Genomic DNA, 24347 nt, shown 5'->3' with positions numbered 1-24347 from the left:
GCCGAGGCCTAATCCAATGACAGGCAGAACTCATGTATGACAACAAAAGCCATTCCGTGCAGGGGGTTGAGGGGTCTGGCTTCAAATGCCGCTTCTGAATTCTGTTGGCAGCAACGACCTGCCTGGAAAGGTAATGGAAAGTCCTTGTCCAACATAAAGTGCTGTGAAGACTCTCAGCAAACAGGGGACAGGATGGCACTCAATGACACTCAGCAGGAAAATTCAGGAGGTACTGACTCCCTGCAGGCTGGTCGTGGGGCCGGGGGGCCAGGGTTTAGTGGGGTCTGTTTAGGACTCAATTCGACAGCAAGGTCAGAGCTAACACAACCGGCTCCTCCTCAGATGCGGCCGCTGTGGAAGAATGCCCAGGCCACTTCCGGCGGCCTCTGCAGCTGCGTGGGACTCACCCTGAACCCTCAGAGCAAGGCATTATTTTCTCCTCTCTCTTGTCAGATGCTGACTCCCACGCAGGAAAAAGGAAGCACCTTGTGTCAGATGCTGCGGCCACTTCCTCTTCAGAAGGCTCCAGCCAACCTTTCGCTTTGCAGAATGAGAGGGCAGCCAGCAGCGCTGGACTGCGTGTGCACGGGGCCACTGGCGTCCCCCTCGTTTTGGGTCCCGGCCCGGCCCTGACCGGGAGCTGACCCCTGGCTGCCTCTCTGGCTCTCGGGGGATTCTCTCTGATACAGATCTGCACCCCTGAACTGGACCTGGCTGTGGCCTCACCCGCCTCTCGCCGCCCCCCCCCCCCCCCGGGCTTCCCCTGTCATCTCTCCACCCACTCTGTGCCTGCTGCCCCATGTCCCTCAGTCAGGCTGCCTGTCTGTTCCTCTCTACAGCTCGGTCAAGGAGCGTGATGACCGGCGAGCAGATGGCCGCCTCTCACCTCTCGTCCACTCCCAACCCGCTGGAGAGGCCCATCAAGATGGGCTGGCTGAAGAAGCAGAGATCCATCGTGAAAAACTGGCAGCAGAGGTACTTTGTGCTGAGGGCGCAGCAACTCTACTACTACAAAGATGAAGAGGATATGAAGCCACAGGTACCAGCCTGGCTGTTTGTCCCCACTGATAATAAGACTGTCCCTCTCCAGGCACGGAGGAGGCGGGCATGAGGCCCACTCAGACTGCACTTAAACTCCCATGGCCTTCTCAGTAGGACTAGACACATCCAATGGAGAGAGGTCACTTTTTTGCCTTTTTACCATTTTCTAGCTAGATAAATGGAGTTGTGAAGATGACAGAGTGGCCCTCCAGGAAGCGCGAGATGGGCACTGGGGAGTGTCTTGGATGCAGCTGTAGTTCAAGGCTCCGGGCACGGTAGTGATGGTGGTGATCTGGCTGCAGGAAAATTGACTTGGGAGCTCACTGATTTGCTTGTTCAAAAATATTTATAGAGCATTTACTACATGTCGGTACTGTTCTACGTGCCTGAAATAAATCAGTGAGGAAAACAGATAAAAATCTCTGCCGTGTGGAGCTTAGTATATGGGGGAAAAGACAGAAAATAAGCATGATAAATAAGGGAAGTATGCAGTTTGTTAGAAAAAGATTAGAGCTATGAGGGAAAAAATAGAATGAGTGAAGGGGGGATCAAGAATTTGGGGAGCTTTAAATAGGGTGGTCCAGGTGACCTGAGGAAGAGGATGACATCTGAGCCAAGACTAAAGCAGAGAAGGAATTAGCCAGGAGGATCCCTAGGAAAGAGAGTTCCAGGCAGAGGGAACAGCCAGTGCAAAGGCCCCCAGGGGAGCACGTCTGGCCTGTGAGGGGAGCAGCAAGGAGTTCAGTGTTGGGAGCAGAGCTAGAGAGTATGAAGATCAGAGAGGATGAGGTCAGAGAAGTGAAGGGGGTGTCAAGGCACAGGGGCCAGATTGCCAGGGGCATTGTTGGCCCCTGTAAGGACTTGAACATTCACACTAAGGACCACAGAAAGGCATTGCAGGGTTCCAAGCAGAGAGGGGACATTCTTTGGCTTATATCATAAAAAGATGGCCCTGGCTTCTGTGCTCAAAAACAGACCAGGGCTGGCGGGGGTGATGCAGGGGTAAGCTAGGCAAGGAGTATGATGCTTAGAATCTCAGTGGGAGCAGTGGGCTGGAGCAAAATGGTCAGCTTCCAGATAGACTTTGAAAGTCGAGCAAACAGGATTTCCTGATGCAGTGCACAAGGCTGTGAGAGAGGGCTTCGATTCTGAATCTTGGGCCCAGGTCTCTTCTCCCCACCTCACTGATTCTCCACAGCCACTGTGGAGAGTGAAAGAGGGCACTATTAACAATTACCCTGGGACGCCAGGTATAAACCGGACGTCTCAGGTCAACCAGCACAGCTGGTCGCCTACCGAGGCTCACATCTGTGGAGATGGAAAGATGGGCCAGAAGGAATTTATTAGAGAAGACAGATTCTGGTGAGGATAAGAAGTATATGGGTGTTAGGGGTGGATGGGCAGGTGGGTGGAACTCACATGAAATGATCATTTTGGAAGAGGACAGTTTTCTTTAAGGGCAGGCTTGAGAGTCCGTTACACGGCAGCAGGACTGGGTTAGACGGGTTCTCCATTTGAGTGTTCTGAGTGTCTTCACTGCAGAGGGAAGGACCACAGAGACCCCACCAGTGTCCTGTGCGTGGTAACCCGACTTCCTTCTCTTTTTGAACAACACAGTCCTCATCAGAGCCAAGCAGTTTCAGGCTAAGACAGTGCTGGTTGGTGCATGACATCTGCAGAGGGCAAGGGAGATGGCAACGAGGCTCTGTCCATCTCGAATCTATGGACAGGGCAGCTGGGCTGTGTTTGTTTCCAGGAAGTATAGAGGGTGACAGGTACTTGCTATCAAAGATCATGTTCTTTTCCTGGCTCTGCCACTGTCTGGCCATATAATTATTTAATTTTTCTGTACTCCTCTTTCTTCTTTTGTAAAATGAGGCAATACTACCTGGCCTGAACTTGTCAGAGGATCAAATGATAGGAAGCATGTGTAAAAAACTGCTTTATAAAAACAAACTAATGTCAAAGGGTGAAATAAATATTTGAAGGGCTTTGCTTCTACCCCGTACTTCTGGGAAGAAGAAACTCAAGGCCTTCTCAGGATTAAATTAGCCTGGGATAATTAGGTAAAGCTTCTTCTAGGATGACAAGGATAGTTTATTTTTAGGACATCTATTAATGTCACACATCAGATCAATAGGTCAAATAAGAAAAAACACACAAACCCTCAACAGATAGCTGAAAAAAGCATTTGATAAAATTCAATTATTATTTCAGATATAAAAAAATCATTCTTTTAGGAATAAGATTATAATTCATTATAAAGAATAAGCATATTTTACTGTATGTTGATATGTAAATATAGATTACAAAAAAAGCTGTACCTATGAATGGTAGGAAATTTGGAAGATGCAGAAAAGCACATAGTAGAAAATAAAAATTATTTACAATTCCCTCAGCAAGAAATTGCCACCTAAATCCCCACCCCTTCCAGCCTTCCATATACATATATATTTAGAAACTCATCTATTGCAAGTGAAAATTTAGTATAATAACATTATTTAATTAAAAAATTAATAATATGTCAAGAATATTGCCCCTTAGCAGTAAATATGATTCTACAATGTAATTCTTAATGGTGATAAAATAAACTATTGTGTGTACAGTCTATAACTTATTTAATTAATTTTCTACTGTTAGAAATTTGGGCTGATATTTATGTATTATTATCACAAATAAGAATTAAGTGGACAGCCTTATAGATTTTTCATACACTCATAATTATTTAATTAAGATAAAGGAAAATCTATTTAAAATAAAAGACTGTTATTATACCATCATTTAACCTTGTTGGGGAATTCTTAGACATTGCAAATATCTAGAAATAAAATGAAAGTTACAGACATGAGCTAAATTCTTGGGAAAGATTGTACATTTATACATTACATTTTACACCATTCATTATTCTGGTTGGATTAAATACTTAAATGTAAAAAGTGAATTCATAAAAATACTAGAAGAAAATGTAGACATCTGCATGATCTCTGGGAAGTGGAATTAAGCATAACAACAAAGGTAGCACAAAGGAAAGATTAATTTAATTTCATAAATAAAAATGTACTTTAAAAACCAATATAATAAACTAAAAAGGCAAATAATAAACAGAAAAAAATTGTGTATGTTCATATAGTAAACAAATATTCTTAATGTTTAAAGTATTCTTTCAAATCCTTAAGAAATGTTCAAACAGCTCAATAGAAAAGTGAACTATGATACAAATGAGCAATTTATCAAAGAAATGTAATGGCCAATAAGCATATAAAACAAAGTTCAATCTCAGTAATAATTAAGGAATACAGTATGACCTAATGAGACATCATTGTCCCATTATCAAATTGGCAAATGTTTTCTAGAAATTTTGGTGGGTGAGGACTGGGAAACAGGAATTCTCGTGCACAGCTGGTGGAAATGAAAATTCATACAACCTTTCTGGAGGGTGATAATGCCTTAAAAATACAAACCCATATTTCTAATTCTAGGAATTTTACCTAAGTGGATGGTTAAGGATGATGTAGATAATGGGTTTACACCACAGCATTGTCTGTAATAGTGATGTGAAAACAATGCCCAGTAGTCGAGGCGAACTTATATTAGGGTACATGCTATATCTGTGCAATAGAATACAATTCAGACATTGATGTTCTAAATTAATACTTCTTAAAATGGAAAGATGTCCATAATATTATTACCTTTAAAACAAACAGTTTACAACAGAAGATGATGTATATATTAATCCCACTCTTGAAAAAAAAAATATGAATCTGTATTATGGAAAAAGGCCTGGAAAGAAATACACAGAAGTGTTAACTGGTTACCTTTGAGTGCCGGGGTTATATACACAATTTTTAATTTTCTTCTTTTTTGTTTATTTTCTAATATTTTTACAATTATAATACTTTGTAAATTTAAAAAGAACACACACACACATCCTATTCCTCAAGAAACCAAAAAACAGAAATATGCCAATAATCTTGGAGCAATCAGATGAAGAGAGCCCTCGCATACACTTATAATGTGTGTGTAAGTTGGTACAACCTTTCTAGAAAGTCAATTGGCCAGATGTGCTAAGAGCCAAATAATTATCATACCCTTCGACCCAGTCATTCTGGTTCTAAGGTGCTATCCAAAAGAAACAGTAAGAGATATGCACTGCTAGTTATGACAAGAAACCCCGGAACTAGTGTCCCACAAAGGAGAATGACTAAACAAATTATGGAATCCTACGTTATAGACTTTTCTGTATGTGCTTTTAGGGAATCCTGTGGCTCTCTCTATGGAAGGCAATCTGTGCATTTTTTTCTCCAAGTTCTCGGAAAGATCCTGTCTAGCTCTAATAGCATAATGCTCTGTAAGTCTATGAACTAGCTTTATATAACCCAGTCCAAAAGGTTCTTTGTCAGGGAAGTTGTTTAAAACAGAATCTCAGAAAATTGTCCTCAAGTTTCTGCTATAATAACAGTTTCAGACAATCCTAGCTTAATAGGGTAAACCCATTGTCCCACTATCTCATCTCCCTGTTTTCTGAAAAGTTACCCCAGGTGGTTGTCTACTGGTGGTGTGCTGATAAACGTTTAACGACCAGCTCTCTGGTGGGAGAGCTGATTCAAGTACAGCATTTGCTAATTTCTGTGGTGCAGATACTCCATTGTGGCTGATGCAAAGCTACCAATGCCCCGTCACTGAACCCAGAGCTGAGAAGAGATGCGCAATAGCACAACATGATACAGAATTTCCACCACACATACAGAATAGATGTAAATAACCACAACAGCAGAAGTAATAGGAAAATGTAATAAATAATTAGGAAGTTATACATTTTGAGTATCATTACCTTTCCAAATATAAAATATTTGATCATAAGTTTATAGAATTTAAGTTTTAGCAATGGCCATGTGTAGCAACTGGCTCACAGAGCTCCCGAAAATGTAAAAGTTAGTTTTCGTGAGCCAATATCTTCATTTTGAAAAATGCTTTAATTAGGAGCTGGGCTATAACTGAGTTCTAGAGGAACTTATAATTGGATTTAAAAGTTATATCCAGAGAATTGTAGATATTCCAGCACCCACTGCCACGGCTGCCTCCCCTGCTCTGTCGCTGTAGCACTCGTGGCCTCCAGCGTAAGCCTCTCCCTCCTTCCGTCTTTACGCAGAGCCCACCCTTGTCAACCTGCAAAGTGGGTGGAAGTGGCTCTGAGCAACTTGGGCCCTTCCCTTTCTGGGACAATTCTTCCCTCCCCATCAGTGTCCCCATCCTGACTCCCAGTGGTGTCTGTTCCTCTCACCTCCCTTCCTTTATGCATTTATGAAGTTCACAGCTCTCACAGTCAATTCGAGGAAAGTACCTGCAGCTAGTCATGTATGCCTTGGTGTGGATAAGTTTAACTCTGACTGTTACTTCGTCCAGCAAGTGGGACTTGTCAGTCAAGCCCTTATTTGTAATTCTGGATTCACACTGACTGAGGTTTGAATCATAGCTTTCCTCATAGTTAATAACTAGCTTTGTGACGTTGGGTCAGCTAATTCATCTCTCTGAGCCTTACTTCCTCATCTCTCCAATGGCAACAATAACAGTCCTTCTCTCATAGAGTTTTTAGGAAGATTAGATATGCTGGTACCTTCAGGGCAATTAGCACGGAATCTGGCACCCAGTAACTGCTCAATAAATGGCATATATATTTTTAGCATTTTATTTTTACTACCTTCTGATGACATGATTTGGGGTATCAAATGGCAGTTTAGAGAAGTACTTAGGGTAAGCAGGCACCTTGGAAATTGCACCTTCCTTCTCTTCCTATGAGGCAGCGCTCCTTCCTGTCTGAAAGTAACATGGTGCCACAACTCATCCAAAGTAGCCTAGCAGCACAAACCCAGGATCATTTCTTCTGAAGGCATTGACGTGATTTACTAAAGATGGTGAGGACCATGCAGGTAAATGGTATCTTTACGTAATAAAATTAGAGGAATGTAGAGGAATTGCAGAATGCCATTTCTTAGATTCTTTTTTTTTTTCTTCTCTTCTTGTTTTCCTCCTTTCCCCTCCTCTTCCCTCCCTCCCCACCTTTCTCCTCATCCTCATTCTCTTCCTCCTTTTGCCCTTTCTCCTGTTCCTCCTCCTCCTCCTCCTTGTCTTCTTCTCCCTCCGTCTTAGACATTTTTATTTCTAGACCTTCAAGAAACATTTATTGTTTCAGGCTCCTGGGCAGACCTTACTTCTGAGAATTCCTTAGGACCCCCCTGCCTTTGCGGTGCTCTGTGTCACCAAACCCCTTTGTCCGCACTTTATTCTGCAATGAAGACACACGCGTTTACTCAGCCCAGAAGTTGCCACCGTCACCATCCAGTGAGATGTAAATGAGCAGTAACTAACTGCAGTGCAAATTAACTGTGTCACTTTGTGCACTTAGCCTTTCGAAGTGCCAGTCTCCTCCTCCGCACAGTGGCGGTGACAAATCTTGCTGAGCTCTCTCTATGGAGCTGTCGTGGGGCCTGATGAGCTATATCGCATGTGAAAGTGCACAGCGAGTCGCAAAGCACCTGCGAGCACAGACTGCCAGTGGCTTGTTTTTCCGATAACATATTTGTATGTAAGAGGTCGCATATCCCAGTGAACCCGAGCACCCCTCTGTGGATTGGGGCTAGGGGTGGGGTTAAGGTGACATTTCCCACCACCTCAGCTAAAGGTGGTGGAAGGAAAGGAGGGTTGCAGGAAGGACTACACGAATAATACATTCAAGGTGGTTAGCCAAGGGGCAGGCTCTTGCTGCCACTGAGTGCCCTGTCCCCTCAAATGGCTACCTGCAGCCTGGCAGGGAGCATGGTCCCCCCAGCTTCACAAAGACCAACTGTCTGCTTTGCCCGTGAAGTCAGGTCCTTGGAAAAGTGGGAAGAGGCAAGTGTTGGTGACGGTGCCCTCTCAGCCCATTCCCGTGCTGGGACCTGGGCCCTCTCTCTCTCAGCACCTAGCTTGCTCTCAGAGAGCTGCCACTCAACTTTCCCGGGGCCTGGGTTGCTAGCTTCCTGTGTTCCTCTCCAGCCACCCTCCTCCCCATCTCATCTTTATCCTATCTGTTCTCCAACTTAATTTTAGTTCATAGGTGATAAAATGGCTGCTTTTCTAAGGCCTGACTTCTGATCTTTCAGGGCTGCCTGTATCTACCAGGAAGCACCATCAAGGAGATCGCCACAAACCCAGATGAAGCTGGGAAGTTTGTCTTTGAAATCATTCCAGGTAGGTGACAAAAGGTGGCACAGAAGTGCATTACACTGCTGATTTACTTCTGGATCCTAGACATCAAGCTATCTTCAGTGAGTCCTTCAACCAACTAACCAACCAATCTATTAAGAACACATAGTGTTTCTGTATATAGCTAATGAACCTATCCTAGTTCATTAAATAGTATCAAGTGCTTGAATAATACCCATGAACTAAGTGGGTATTCAGTTCAACTCTGTAAGCATTTCATGAGTGCGTGCTTGGACCGAGGTAACAATGCACTAGGCACTGGGCCACTGATAACAAAAAAAAGTACATCTTCTCTACTCACTAAAATGAGCTCTGTCTGGAAGGTGATTGGGTCGGACATTAAAATTAGCTGTTAAAATATACATTGAACGACATGAAATTGCCATTTGGGTGGGTCAAAAATGGTGAAAAGTCAGCCGTCTCATGTGGTCCAATGTGACATAATGAGAAATGACAGCTCCAGCCTCCTGAGCACTTAGCAGGTGTCAGGTGCTGCATGTCATCTATCGCACATGCGAGCGGCACACTGAGGACACTTACTCCCAGTCAAGAGTTACCTTTCTCCAGTGCATTTGGAGAAGGCAAGTTTGGCTCATGCTCCTGAATCTGCCACACTGAGCCACTTCTCCCAGCCTCCCCATCTCTTGCTCCTGCCCCAGTCCTAACCCTGCCAAAATTAGGCCAAGAACTCCAGGACTGCCGGTTTAGCTGTGCAGCCTTGGTGCTGTTGCCTTACTGACCATGGCAGGGGAGGCCACAACTCCCCTGAGTGCCCCTTCCCTTAAATCCCTCCTTCCCGCCCACACAAGCTGTCTGTGTCCATAAGAAAGTTGATGGAGAAGACAGCATAGTGTAGAGGTTAGAAGTGCTCGGTGTACAGCCAGCCTGCCTTAGTCCATATCCTGACCCTGCCACTTACTGTTTGTGTAACAGGTTACTTAATTTCTCCCTGCCTCTGTTTCTTTGTCTGTAAAGTGGGGACAATGATGATAATAGTGAGGGTTAAATAAAGAAATCTATATGAAACATTTGGTACAGTGCTTACTATATAGTGAGTGCTATGTAAGTGTTGGATATCTTGGGGATAACTAGAGAAAATTATAATGCAGAAAAAAAATCCTAAACTTGGCTATGACTATTTATAGAAAACTAAGAAATGAAATTTTTTTAGTTCCTAGGTGGTCCCCTCATGAGGACCTTTTTTGTCTTTTTTACCCTTTGCTTTCGTATCTGAAGGTAAGATAAAAGAGGAAGAGCCTGCTTTTTCAATCTCTTCCCTCTGGCAAAATCCTACTCCTTTCCTATAAAGGTTCTTCTAGTCTTAGGATCCCGCTCCCAGTGCAATTTATGGGACACGACCATCCATGGCAACATGTGTCCTAAATCCTGGGTTTTCAATCTAGGATAACCCTACTGAGAGCTGCAGCTGAAAATTCACTGTGGGCTTTCACCAAAAGTACACAACCCTCCTACATTGCTGTGCCAGGGTAGGAGGAAGATTTGTCCTCTTGTTATCACCAATGCTTGCAGCAGTCTCCTGGGCTGCGGGAGGAATTCTTGAACAGATTCTGTCTCTCTCTTTCTCTCTCTCTCTCTAACACACACATACACACACACACACACACACACACACCTCATAAGGACAAATCTAAAGCAACAGTAAGGTAGGAAACCATTTTCCTAAAGTCACCATCATCTTCCAAGGCTCTGCTCAGCCTAAAGTGAGACACCCTTTATGTGATGATGTAGAGAATTGTTAGTTCCCCTTTTGTCATTCTCTAGTGCAAGATGATTCTCAGGGGCCACTGCTGGAGCAAGAAATGGGCTTCCTAGTCAGGGTCCTCTCTCTGTGATCACCAGTTTTAGTTGCAGAAAGGCCACATAGAAACCTTTAATTGTAGTTACGCTAGGTTTTCCTTTTCATTTGGGGCAGGCAACAATTTAGGACAAGCTTCCCTCTCCCTCCTGATCCCTAGCAGAATAACTATCTGTTCTCCTCCTATCCCAGGGAGTCACCAGGGATGGGGTTGTTCCTTCTGTTACATACGTGATCTCATTTAATTCTCATAGCACTTTAGGAGCTGTTGTCACTCATGTATACAACAAATTTATTGAGCACCTGCTCTGAGCCAGGTACTCCTGTAGGACGGGAGATTGCATGCGGCTTACAACCTAGCTGGGGGGAGGTGCAGAGAGCCTGGCAACGAACCAAAGAAATGGGTAAATCACATAGTTTTTCTTATGGGATAAGTACCATGGGAAAAATTAAAGCAAAGAGAGAAAAAGTTCTGGCTGAGGTGATTGATTAGTCATTTTAAACAGAGCCAGCAGAGTATGTGTCGTTGACAACGTGACCTTTGGGCAAGGATCTGAAGGCGCTGACAGAGTGAGCTAAGGGCACATCTGGAGGAGGAGTGTTCCAGGAAGGGGGAACAGCCAGTGCAAAGCCCCACGGCCTATTTTACACGTCAGTGAGGCCAGTGTGGTTGGAGCGCAGTGATGTGGGGACAAGAGTAGGGGCTTTGGTCAGGGGTGCGCACAGGTTGTCAGCATTTGTAGGCAGTTGTAAAAACTTTAGCTTTTATGCTGGAAGGATGGAGTGTCATGGAAGGTTTTGAACAGAGAAATGACATGATTTGACTCATGTTTTAAAAGTCTTTGGAGTTGAGAATAAAAAGTAAGTAGTGCAGGGCAGGGCAGGGAAACCGGGCAGGGCAGGGAGACCAATGAGGAGGATCTTGCAAGAATGCAAGTCAGAGACAGCAATGAGAAGGGGCTGAGAAATAAACAATTTCTGATCACATTTTGAAGGTAGAGAGGACTTCATTTGCTGATGGATTGTATGTGGGAGAGACACATCAAGGTCGACTCCAAAGTCTTGGCCTAAACAATGGGAAAGACAAATTTACTGGTATTTGCTAAGATCTGCTCAGGTAGCAAGTTTTTTTTTTTTTTTTTTTTTTGTGGGGGGGAGGATTAGGTCTTCAATTTTGGACATATTAAGTAATTATCTCAATTGCAATAATGAGGAAACTGATATTCAAGACAATTTACTGCTGTGATAGAGGTAAAGACAAGATATGAGGGATTATAGAATAGGGACTCCCCATTCAACTTGGAGTAGAGGAAGGAGATGTTAAGAAAAGGTTCCTAGAGAAGATAACATTTGAGCCAGGTTTTAAGGAATGGTAGGAGTTCCTTAGGCAGATTAAGAAAAGAAGGGACGTCCATTTTTGACTAGGGAAACAGCCTCAAAAGTAACACATGTTGCACAGGCTGGGTTTAAGTCAGAGAAAGAAAGCATGTACTCAAGGGCAGAGTTCCTGTCTGTGGGCTTTGTATCAATGTCAGGCACTTTCCCTCAGAGAAAGCCTATCCTAGCACCCCAATTATGCTCAAATGTTTACTTTTTTGTAGAACAACAAAAGACTTTCATATCCCCTTTTGTTCTGGTCTCTTGTACCTATGTAAATGTCACCTTCTTTCACCCTTTGGGGCAAGCTGATTCTGAATCCATCTGGTCACCAGGTCATCAGCTCTCCTGACCAGAAAGATCAGCTCATGGAAGCCCTGGCCATTCAGGGACATCCTGAGAGCTGGGTGTTTCCCAGTGGGTTGCTCGTGACAGAACAAGAGCATCTTCCAGGAAACAGGGAAAACTAAGAAAGCATGTTTTGACAACATAGTAGACTGGAGTGTAGGCATTGTGGGAAAGGATTCCAGATAAATTTTGTCCAAGGTCAAATTGGAAGCAATATGGGCTAGTGAAATGTCCCTGGGGAGCAAAGAAACAAGTGGCCCTGCCCTGCATTTGGCAGTAACTCACTGGATAACAATGGGAAGGTACTTTTACAGCTCTGGGCTTCAGTTCTATTATCTGTAAAATGGAAACACTAACTTTCCCATTCTACTTCAAAAGAATATTGTAATTCCTAGGGGATCTTGTAGTTCTATCCTGAGCACTTTTTACTTCCCATTTTACTTCTGGCAACACCCAGCTCTTGGGATGTTCCTGAATGGCCAGGGCTTTCATGGACTGACCTTTCTGGTCAGAAGAGCTGATGACCCAATGACAAGATGGATTTACAATCAGGTTGTCCCAAAGGTGAAAGAAGGTGAAGCTCAGTGATATTAAGATAGGTGCAAGAGACCAGAACCTAAGGGGATTTGAAGTCTTTTCTTGCCCTGCAGGAAATATATGAGTTTGGGCACAACTGGCCAGCTGGAGTAGGCAGGTTCTCTCCGAAGGAGGTGCCCTGACATTGTGAGAGCAATGGGTTAACTCAGTGGTCTAAGACCAATGTTTGATACTCTTTTTCTTCTCTTGCTTCTTGCGCCTTCTTTTTTGTTTTGTTTTCGTTTGGTTTGGTTTTGGGTTTTTTTTGTTTTTTTTTTTTTTTGTCACTTCCCCTTATTCTTTCTCTCAGCCTCCTCCTCTCTTTCCACTCCCCCCCCAGATCCCTCCTTCTCATTTGTTTCACAATTTGTCCATTTGAGAACATCAACCCAGGAAACACTGCATGTCTATAATTTTAGGTTCGAAGCAAAAATGGTAAAGAAAATCCTAACAAGTTTTGTGTGTCCATTAATGGGGCATTGAGAACCTACCATTTGCAAGGGCCTGTGTGGTCAGGAGAGCAGTAATCTGAACAGGAAGCACCAATTTTGTGAGAAAGGCTCACCCATGTGCTCATTGTCTGTCCCTCTGAGGTTGTCATCCCCTTCCCCACCCCTACAGCTGAGGTCAGGGCTAGCTTAGGAAAATGTCCGTGATTGGCACGATGATCTGAGGTCTCCCAGCTTGTATGAGCTGATCCTGTCTCCTCTAATGCTGAACCTGCACCATGAACTTCCTCTTCCTTTTGGTCGGAAACGGTTTCTGTCCTCTGTGGAAGCAGCTCTCAGCCTATCCCAATCGCAAACCAATGTGTCTAATGATTTGTCCATAGAATTAGAGCTTCAGCACAAACAGTGAGACTGCGTGAATGTCCAGTTCCACTGAGGATGATTAGATAAGGCTTTTACGTTGTTTGACGGGTAGTGCTTCAGTGAACCAGGGAGTCAACTCAGGTTTGGCTTCCCTTCCCTTCCTCTTGCTCTGGACCATTTGCCACTCTAAGACCTTCATAAGTACAACTTCTTCCTCCAGCCTCATGGGACCAGAATCGCATGGGACAGGACTCCTACGTCCTCATGGCCAGCTCCCAGACAGAGATGGAGGAGTGGGTGAAATTCCTCAGGAGAGTTGCTGGCACACCCTCTGGAGGTAAGGACCCTTGCAGGCTGTCCTGGGCAGGTGTCTGTGACATCTCAGGGATGAGGAGGAGGTAGCTCCAGGTGTGATACCTCCTTGAAAAGTGTTTAAGGGAGACAACCAGAAGACAAACTCTGCATGGTCATGGCCAAGTCCTCTGTCAAATGTGGAGGAAAAGTGGGTTCAGAGATTTTAGCTTCCTTCCCTGGGTCATCTCAAAGAGCCAACCCCAGATTAACTAGAGGAAAGGCAAGTCCTTTGCATGGATCAGAAAATGCATATGATACCCCAAAGCAGTCCTTTCTCCTCTCTGGGCCAAAGTGTTCTCATCTGCAAAATGAACCAGTTGGACCAGCTGAGCCTAGATCCCGCGGCACTAACTCACACAGCACCATGGGTCTGCCCGGTCATGGGCTTTGTGGGACCTGCGAGGACTCATGGCAAGAGCTATGCTGAAAGCACAAGTGAGGCTGGTCAGCACAGGACAGTAAAACTTCTGTCCAGAAGAGGGGCAGTCAAGACTGGGGAAAGGTTCAGGGGTGGTGTCTGGAGTCTTGCAGGTATGCAGTGAATTCAGCTTTTTAGACACTCTCCTGGGTCACATATTCAAGTGTTTGAGCTCTCTGGGAATCCTGGTGATGTTTTCACACCTGAGGAGGGACATGACTGCAGAAAACTGATACAAAAAAAAAAAAAATCTGAAATTAACAAACATATGAATCTAGTATGTTTCCCTTCTTTTATGAAAGTATGAAAGAACTGACCTGTCTGAGTTCTCAAGTTACCATTGTCCTTCCACTTTTTAGGAACACACCTACTTGTGTCAACTCCAGGATAACTATATAAAGATATACTTATTTAAGGACTGTGCTGCCTGTTATTTTGGAAATCACTTATGGAGGCTCTCATAGTTCAAATGTCAAATATGTATTTGCCCAAAAGCTTCTTTCAAAGATTATAAGAATACCACAATAATTTTGTGGAAATTTGGAAACAAAATCCCTTAAACCATGAGAGATATTTTTATGTTTTCCTTCCAGGGAGTGTTCTCTTCTACATACTTTTTCCAGAACAACAAACATAGAATATACATGCAATTTGATAGTTTTTATAGCTTAAGCCTTTCCCCACATTGCAATAGAATCTTACTTGATACATTTCAGGGATTAATTTGAATACAAGAAATAGAAATCCAATGACGTTAAATAACAAAGAGGGATTTACTGGTTAGATATAGGAGCTACTACTCAAAGAAACCAAGGGCAGGAACTGCCCAAGGCCTCACCAGGGACTGGGGCCAAGAAACGGGACAGCAGCATTGCTCTGGCCACACCATTTCTCGGTCTGCTTTTCCCTGCATGCCTGCCTGCTTTTGTCTCGTCAGCAGCCCCTCGGGTATGCGCTTGTTTCAGATACTGCTGTGCCTGCCCCAGCTTTCCTCTGCTCCCCCCGATGGAAAATGAGCTCAGCCTCCACAGCCCACCCCACACTCTTGAGAAAGATTCTCTACCTGGCTCAGCTGAGGTCAGGATGCCACCTGTGAACCCAGGACCTGGGGCAGGGAGGCAGTTTTGTGACCTACACAGCAGGGGCTTCAGGAAAAGAAGTGACCTGAAGGGGACAGGCAAACTCAGGCGTGCCTGCCACAGTCATCCTTACCATCTGCATCCTGTGCCAAAGAGAGTGGCACAGTTTCGTTAACCATCTCCCAATCCCTAAACACTGTGTTAATTGGACTGAGATGTGGTTTTTATTTGTTAAAACTTGGTTACACGCTGTTTCAGCCTGGGTCATCTTAGCCGTGATCTTCCTTCCTGCCCTGGATCCTGAGATTGTGAGCTGCCCTTTTCTGCGTTCCCCAGTCCAGTGCTTTAGGCTGTCTGCATAGACAAGGCTAGTGGATGCTGCCTAGTTATGCACCTGCTCTGGTTCAAAGTGCTGTTTATGTACTTTCACTAGGATCTGAGCCTCCCGTGATGCTTGGCTGAGCGTCTCGTGGTGAACTGCTGTATCTGTCATAACCCACATGGGGATTTCTCCCTCACCCCACCCCGAGAAGCAAGTCAAGCGTAAGTCCTGTAGGTGGTGGAAAGTCCAGGGAAGGGAAGAATCAGAGTGTGACACCAGTTATTTATTCAAAGAACAGTGTTGGCTCTGATGTGGCATCTCAGATGTTTTTAAAGTTACTTGTTGAACCAAAATCATAGATCCCAAAATGAGAAAACATTTTAAGACAGCAGAGAGTCCCATCTAAGGCCACTTAAGAAAATCAGAAATTTGTTCTTCCTATTTGTAAGTCAGGGAGCTTTAGTCCTAAAGGAATAAATGACCTGTTCAGGGGGCCCAGTGGGTACAGGGCAGGGCCAGGGCTCCTTCACCACGGCACATTACCTCTTGCAAAGCACCTCTAACGCAGGTCTACTAGATGGGCAGGGCATGGCCCCCGAATACTGTGAAGTCACTAAGCTATGTTGCTTCTGCCTCTTTCTAGCTTCTTATGAAACTTTCTATGGCTTTTTCCTCCTGCCCACTTCTCACTACCTTCACTACCACTCTGGCTGAAATGGAATCCTTTCTGGTCCAAATTACAGTAGCGGCCTCTAAACTCATCCTCATGCTTTCCCCCCTGCCTTCTTCCAGTCTGTTTCCAACAGAGCAGCCAGAGTGAGCCTGTTCACCTGTCCTATCAAGACTCTTCTCTGCTCAACATTCTCCAATAGCCTTCCTTTCTCATGCAGAGTAAAAGTCAAAAGACTTAGAATGACTTACAGTGCACAATCTGCCCCCTATTACCTCTCTGACCTTATTCTCTAGAAGCCCCTCCCATACTCATTTGACTCCAGCTTCACCACCCTCTTCAAATGCCCTAGGCACACTCCGCCTCAGGGCCCTTGCACCTGCTGTTCCCTCTGCCTGGGATCCTCTTTCCCCAGGCAGCTGCATGGCTTGGTGCCTCGATTTCTTCAAGTCTTTGCTCAAACATAACCTTAGTAAAGACTTCTCCTGATCATTCTGTTGAACTTAAACCCTTGCTTACCCCAGCCCAGCCCTTCCTGTCCCTCTGTGCTGCTGCTTTTGTCTCTTCAGCATGTGCTTCCTTCAAATACGCTCAATATTCTACTCATTTGTTTTGTTCATAGTTAGTCTTTTCTCCCTAGAATGAAAGTTTTATCATACTTGGCAGAAATTATTTTTCTCTGTTTTGGTCAGCGCCATATCCCAGGATCTAAAGGGTGCTCAATACACACTCACTGAATGGATGGGTGAAGGAGTGACCTCCTTGCCCATAGCATGGTCCCATACTACATTCTCCCTTCCCAGCTTCTCCTCTTCCTTAAATGATGCTCAGCTTATCTGAGAAACAATTCAGTAAATGGGTTGTTCCCTCTAGAATTATCTCCTTCCAAGCATGTCAGTGGTGAGCCTTGGTGAAGCTCTTTATGGTTCAAAGACCCCTTAGAGAATCTGATAAAAGCTATGGAAACTCTCCCCAGAAACATATCTAGACACAATTTTTCTTTCAACAGCAGGATATTTTCAGACCTGTAGTCCATCCGTACACCCTGGGTAACGAATCCCAACTTTAAATGTTGGAAGGCTCTCTGGTGACAGTTCTGCAGAGCTGACACCTTTTCCTGCTCCCAGTCCCCTTTTTGGCCCCTCCGCCCCACCGACTGGAGAAGTGGCCCCACATAGTCTCCATGGCATTCCCGGCTCCCTGCTCTGGGCTCCTCCTGCCCATAGCTGGCTCTGAACATTCCTCTCACCTTGGAGAGCAGCACTTCAGCCTTTCAGCCTTTTTCTTCTCAGCAGGCTTTCACAACTCTATCTTAAGGGCTTGGCTGGAAAGGAAGGTTAGACCAACTCTTTCCCCCAGAAGTTCATGTTTTCCTGATTTAAGAAAGAGAACAGAGACAATCACATCTCAACTTCTAACAACTACTTCCCAGGCTGACTCCTGCCCCTTTTCTTGAAACCACTCCCTCTTTTTAATAAGAGAGCCAGGCCTTCTCTGGGTTCCCACATTGAAACCTGGTCTCTGTCCCATCCCCAGGAGGCAGGCAATCCAAGTCACAAATTGTCATTCAGTCCAGACTTGCTTTCTCCCTCTTCCTCCTGAGGCTAGCCATCTAAGGTTTTGCTCAGGCCACTGCTGGGCATGTAAGAGTGCATTAAATTGTGCATAGTTCTGCTCTGCCCAGCCCAATTGTAAGGCCCTGGGGCAGGTGCTATGTTTTAAGCATCTTTGTGTGTTTGCCAGCAAGCGGAAGGCACATGGTATGTAAATATTAAATTTTTCTACACCTTGGGTTCCTTTCCTTCCTCTCGTTCTTTTAAGTCCTCTGCATCCTTCAGAGCATGAGTTTATAACCCACAGCACAGTTCAGACCGGTGGGGTGTGTTGTGTCTCTGATTCATTGTTATTCCATGTGTTCTGGTTCTTTCTCACTAGCTAAATGGGACATTAAGAGGAATGATTTTTACTTATTTCCACTAATTCCCTCATCTCTCCTTCCCAGAGTTCCTAACACCAGATAGATATTTATTCATTTACTTCACAACTATTTCTTGAATAGGTGCCATGTGCCAAACACCATGCTGGCCCTGGGGGTACAACAGTGAGAGGGAGAGAGAGAGAAAGAGAGAGGAAGGGAGAGAAAAGAAAAGACAAAGTTCATTCTCTCAAGGAACTCGCAAGCTACTAGAAAACACAGAAATTAAACAAAAATACCAAGGAAAAACATAAAACTACAATTTTGAAAAGATCCATGAAGGAAAGCCACATGCCGTGTGGGAAAACAGTGTCTTTGTCAAGGTCAAGGAAGGCTTCCCTGAGTTAGTGATAATGAAGCCTAACTCCGAAGGGTCAGCAGAAGCTAACTAGACAGAGAAGCGGGGAGAGGAATGGTGTCTCCGTTAGAGGGAACAGAATGTGCAAATCTTGTCACAGAAAGAAAAACAGACTCCAGAGCAAGCGGAAGGTGACAGAGTAGATGTAGCTTTGTTGAGGATGTTGGTCTTCATTCTAACACCAATAGGTAGCCATTTGAGGGTTTCAAGAAAGGCGATAAAATCATATTATATTTAGAAGATCATTCTTGTTGCTGTGTGGAGAATGGATTGGGCTGGAGGTAGCAGATCCGAGTGAAGGCAGGAGACCAGACATGAAACTCAAGCTGTCACCCAGGCAACAGAGGAGGGATGGTGGGTTGGATAAGGCGCTGGCAGTGGAGACGGAGAGAAGTAAACAGCTTTGCACAACGTTTTGGAGGTAACATTGCCAGGATGTGGGAGTGAATTCGACATGGAGCTAGAGTGTGGACTCAAAGATGAGTCTGCGATTCCTGCCTCTGAATAAATGGAGAGCCGAGCGCTACGTTGGCAGCATGAGACTGCCCCGGGGCCCTTCCTGACAACCCTGCTCTTGCTTGTCCCCCTGTGATGCTGGGAGTTCATTTCACTTCTCCTCAGTACGTCTGGTAGAATAGCTGTGCTGTTTGCTAAATCTTCTCAATGGGAGGGGGACATCGTCTCAGTCTACCCCACAACCCACCTCCAAGATCATTATCTCTAAAGGCCCTGGCTGAACCACGTGCAGCTCTGAAAGCATTTCCAAGGAAGGGTGGGCTGACTTCATAAACACTAAGTGAGATTCTGTGTTCCTGCCAGACACTTTGATATATGGAGCAGTGCTGGTAAGGGCTTGTGTGTGGGATTTTTTTTTTTAACCCACCTCCAAGGTATCCTCTGAATGGCAGTTGACAATTAGCTGCTAAGTAAAAGGAGGCACTTATTTTTATTGCCAGCCCTGACAGCTTTATGTTCACTCTTTAAAAGCCAAGAGCCCTGTGTGTAAAGGTGAGTGGGGAGGGGACGTGGCATGGTGAGGAAGCCCGAGAGCACCAGGGCAGGTACCGACAGATCCCATGGTTTCCGTTCTGGAGTCAGAACCTGAGCAGTATTTACAAGCATGTGCTGATCTGGAAGCAAGAGAAGAGGGCCTGGGGAGGAGGGAAGGTCTGAGACCGGCTCCGGGAGGCGGTGCGTCCTGGCCCCGCCATGCCTCATCTCCCCAGGATGCCACGGTGGGAGCTGAGCTGCGGCTTTCCAGCCCTGGCACTGCTCCTCTGCTGGGATTTCAGGAGGAAAGCCCCCAAGCTCCAAAAGAAAGGTATTTCTTCCCTATTTTTTCAATTCTTCTACTAAAGGACACTTTTCCCAGCCGCTCTTCCCTCTCCTGTCAGGGATGGGGACGCTCCTGGAACCCAGCGCTGGGAGGCAGGTACCAGTGCTGGGCGGGTGGAGGGTGCTCTCCTGAGCTCCTGGGCTGGGCTGGAGGTGGGGTGGGGAGGGGCTCCTGTTCTGATCCCAGGAGTGATTGAGTGATGATAAAGGAGGAGCAAGACGGGGAAGGAGGTGACAGCTGAGCCTTCCATTTTCACTTCCCCAAACCAATCCAGTGTCCTGGGATTTCCTAGCCAATCTAGGGAGGGGACTTGTGGGACAAAGGGTGCAGGACGGTTGGTGAGCAGAGCCAGGCAGTTACCCAGTCTGGGAATGAGGTCTTCTGTGGTTGCTCAGGACGGGGCTTGTGTCCAAAGCGTTAGGTCTGGGGGCTGGAGAAGAACAGGTGGACGTGGTAGGAGGGGAGGTGGGGATGGCATGGGCTGGCATGTGAGACTATGTAAGAAGCACCAACAGCCTCCATCCCTTAGTCCCTCACCTTGAGATTTGATGCTATCTGAAATTTTATTTCATTGGCTTTAAACAAAAGAAATTAGAGCACTGAATATAGAATCACGGGGTAAATGTGACCTTGGACAAATTCCCAGTTATGGTCTCAGTTTTCTTACCTGTAAAATGGAACAGTAGTATTTACTTTGTGAGGTTCTCATGAAGACTAAACAAGATAGCACATGTGAAAGCATCTAGGTCAGTTCTCAGCATAAAATTAACTTCATTAATTAAATTGGTTAATAATTATAATTATATTATATATTATAATTAAATCAAATCACATTATAATAATTACATGATATATAATAATTATAACTAATTAAAATTTAGACCTATTAAGATGGAAATGCTTTAATGGTGACTGGCCCAAGGTGTGATGAGTTCCAAGCTACGGAGTTGATTAGACCCTATCCTGTTGCCTAAGGGTAGAAAGAGCCATGGAGCCCCAGTTTCCTGAAGGAGTGGGTGCAACCTAGGAGGGCATGGCACAGAAGGGGAGCCTGGGTTTGCCCCTTGTCGTTCGGATGGAGAATGTTCTTCAAGTAGCTCCAGCCCCAGTCTTCTTCCTTCACTGGCCCCCATCCCTAGTTCCCTGGGGAATTCTCTGTTCATCTCTTTCCCCACATCTAGGCTTTTTCATGTCCCTCCAGAATCAAGGGGGTGGTAGTAAGGACCCAGAGGTCAGAGATCAGTAGAACTCAGGATCAGGTCTTTGGATTTATAGGGATGTTTTGGACTCCTCGTATGTGATCTGAGATGAAGAGCAAAAAAACCTGACCTAGACATGCTAGTGAAAACAAGGATGCTCTTTCTCTCATGTAAGAAGGGATCCTGTTGGTCCTAATGTCTTCAGAACATGCAGTGCTTAGCTATTGTTGGAGGGAACAGCTGTAACTGATGGTTAGGCTGGAAATGTAAAGTTCAGAGTCTGCATCATATGGGTGATATTTAAGGCCATGAGGTTATGAGAAAGTATGTGTGGATGAAGAAGGGAGGCCCTGAAACCCCCCAAAATTTTGAGCATAGTAAGAAGAGGAAGAATCATCAGAGGCTAAGTAGAAGCAGCTAATGAGATAAATGGAGAACCGAGAGAGAATGGTGGGTCAAAAGCCATGTGAGCAAGTGTCTCAGAAAAGAGGGTGGTTCTCTGTGTCACATGCTGCTGGTAGAGAGCTAAGATGAAGACTGAGATTTAAAATGTAAATCTCCTTGACAAGAGCAGGTTTGGAGAAGTGCTGGGCAGAGGGGAGGGACATAGGAGGGGAGGACTGGGAGACAGCAGGTAGTGACAGCTCTGTGACGGGCAGTCCATCATGTGCCAGGCTCTGTGCCAGGAGATGAAAATAGATGGTGGGCCAGACAGGCTGTCTGCCTTTGAGGAGTCCGCAGTCCAGTGGAAGAGAGGGATGTTTCGATGAATCATCATAAAGTTACATGAAAAGTGATAAAATAGAAGTGCGCCCAGGGAGCTCTATGGGCATGGAGATGACAGTGACCAATTCCCTCTGAGAAGACGTCTAAACTCAGAAAGACTGGGTTTCCAGGTGGGGAGTAGGAGGAAGGGCATTAGCTTGAGAATTTTTAAGAGCAAAGACCATTTTTCATTCTTTCCATCATACTCTCCAGCTACCAAAGAGCCTGGCCCACAGCAGATGCTCAGTCTACCTTCTGAATGATTTTGTGAATTCTGGTGAAAGGAATTTTCAAGAAACAGAGCTGCAAAAGAAGCCATGACAATAACATAGGCAGCAGAGGTGAGGATAGAGAGCTGATGTAAAGCATGTTTAGAATGTCCCAATCCATTTGGAGGAAGAGAAGGTGTTGAGGGTAATTCTCACGTTCACAACTTTGCTAATTGGCTTAGTTGTGTGCAGGTACCTTGTGTTAATGGCTTTGTATTCTCAGTGCTTAGGAGAGCAGCTGTGCCTCACTGATTGACTGAATGCTATTGCTTGCAAGGAAGGAGCGGTGATTTAGGGGTGGAGTGAGAGTGAAATTAGAGAAGATACTGGGAGAGTTGCCATTAGATGTTGGATTTATAGGAATAGAACAGGGGAGAGGGGAGAGAAATCTTGACCTTATATGCAGATTAGTGAGTTATCAGTTTCTAGATGATATCCAAATGTGTGGAATCACATGAACATTCCCAAGGAGGATGCCTAGAATAGAGGAAGAGAAGTCTGGGTTGGAGTCCCAGGGAATGACACCAAAGGAGCAGGTGGGGGACGGAGTACAGTGAAGGAGACTGAAAGGCATCGTCAGGGAGACAGGACAAAATGACAATAGAGGGGTTTGTATCCATGCAGGGAGAAAGTCTTGAGGAGGAAGGAGAAGTAGCACCATCAGAGCCTTCAGAGAAGACCAGTAAGCAGGGTGTGGCATGAGCATTAGGAGAGCACCAGAAATCTTCGTGGGCAGATTCAGAGGAAAGGTGCAGGCTACTGAAACCAGAATGCAGTGGTCGAGAGGCTGAAAAGCGAGTGAAAAGTAAGGAAGTGGGAGCTTTGAGGGCAGATGACATTTTAGGAGTAGCCACATTTTTCTAGAGTACACCGGTAAAGAGGGAAAAGGCAAATAATTGGTCATTTAAATGAGAGCTGAAGTGGGAGATTATTCTTTCGTAAATTGGCAAAGATTCACATGGGGTCTTCAGTTGAAAGAGAAAAAATTTAAGAAACAGAGAAAGATAAGTCCGGGGAGAGGTGGAGGGGATGGAACCCACAGTTCAGGAAGGCATCATCCCAGAGGAAAGCCAGGGCCCCCGTTCTTCCTCTGAGATAGGACGGGTCAGAGGAGGAGGGGTGGGACGGGCAGAGCTGGCAGTGGGGGTGGAGGAGTCATGCATCTCCCTCCATTTGGGGACATAGGAGAAAGAGGAGCCCAGGTCACCCACTGAGACAGGAAGGGAGGGCACAGTGGGGCTCAGGGGGCTGGTGAAGATTTGGAGCCAAGCTCTTGTGAAGACTGGAAGGATGCATTTCCGTGATGTGGTTGTGCATGTTCCCTCACAGCTCCCAGAGGCGTGATGAAGGCATGGAGAGGGTCGTGGGAACTGGCAGGGTGGGGAAGGTTGGAGGGAAAGAGTGCAGGGAAATGAGTGTCCTGGTGAGATTGACATGGAAAGGGTGATGTGTGGCACATGGGAGGGAAAAGATGAACGCAGGACAGGGTTGATAACCTCAATAAGAAGAGGACTAGCCACACAGAGCAGTGTAAGAAGGAACTCGGTTCCAAATCACCTGCAAGGTGGGACATCGGCCTCGGGCCTTCGGACATGGTGCCCACATTTGAAAGCTCCGACTTCTCTGTGCACATCCTCACAATGTGTCTGGGCTGTCTTTGCCCATCAGGATCGGGCAGGCCCCTGGGGCCCAAGTTTCATCTGCCTTTCTGTTTGAGGGGCCTCTCCCTGGACCCACAAAGGCAATTTTCCAAGCGCCATGTTGTCACTGTTTTCAGTGAGATCACTTCAATTGTGTCATTCCAATATGATGAAAATATCTACCCAGCTCCTTTTACAGACACATAGAAACCTGGTTCTATATGGTTATTGACATTTTCTAATTGCTTCTCAACATTTTTTGTGTGTGGTCCTTATATTTTCATAACTTGATGGCAAGCTCATTGAGAGCAAGGACCACGTCATCCATGTCCCTTGTGTGTCCAGCCCATTCCGTAGGCCTGCTGCTGGCACGAAGCAGGGCACTGGGTCAATGTTGGCATGAAGCTGAATTCATTTACTGAGCTGACCCTGACTAGTGTTTAAACTAAAGAAATGCCAAAATAACCACCAGTCATGGAAAATACTTGCTTAAAGACAAATTCATTAACTATCTACTTTGTGCCAGGCATTATGCTAAACAATGGGGATGAAAAGAGCTCCTCCTCCTGTTCCCAGTATCAGGCAGGGTGCATACAAATCATTATGGCACAGTGTGGCAAGGGATTGGAATATTTGAGAAGGAATGTGGGTGCACAGACATGTAGTCTGTCCATCTGGGAGTCAGGGAAGGCATGGTGAGGTGATGGCATTTGAGAGGGCCAAGGAGGACACACAGAATTCCAGCAGATG

The 24347-nt window shown here is 45.4% G+C and overlaps 1 protein-coding gene across 2 annotated transcripts in view; it reads left to right on the top strand.

The window, feature by feature from the left end:
* ARHGAP25 (Rho GTPase activating protein 25) overlaps positions 1-24347 on the top strand; it is an 80323-nt gene that overhangs the window by 37327 nt on the left and 18649 nt on the right. The window contains exons 2-4 of one of the 2 annotated variants that reach the window (XM_069494272.1): positions 840-1039; positions 8181-8268; positions 13433-13549. In XM_069494272.1, coding sequence (XP_069350373.1) covers positions 840-1039; positions 8181-8268; positions 13433-13549 — 405 coding nt within the window. The remainder of the gene's footprint in view (positions 1-839; positions 1040-8180; positions 8269-13432; positions 13550-24347) is intronic. The other variant, XM_069494273.1, reaches the window with a different exon arrangement.

The sequence above is a fragment of the Eulemur rufifrons genome, chromosome 19, assembly GCF_041146395.1.
Source record: "Eulemur rufifrons isolate Redbay chromosome 19, OSU_ERuf_1, whole genome shotgun sequence".
Taxonomy (NCBI): Eukaryota; Metazoa; Chordata; class Mammalia; order Primates; family Lemuridae; genus Eulemur; species Eulemur rufifrons.
Note: the sequence above shows the minus strand (reverse complement) of the source record. Positions and strands in the feature narration are given on the sequence as shown.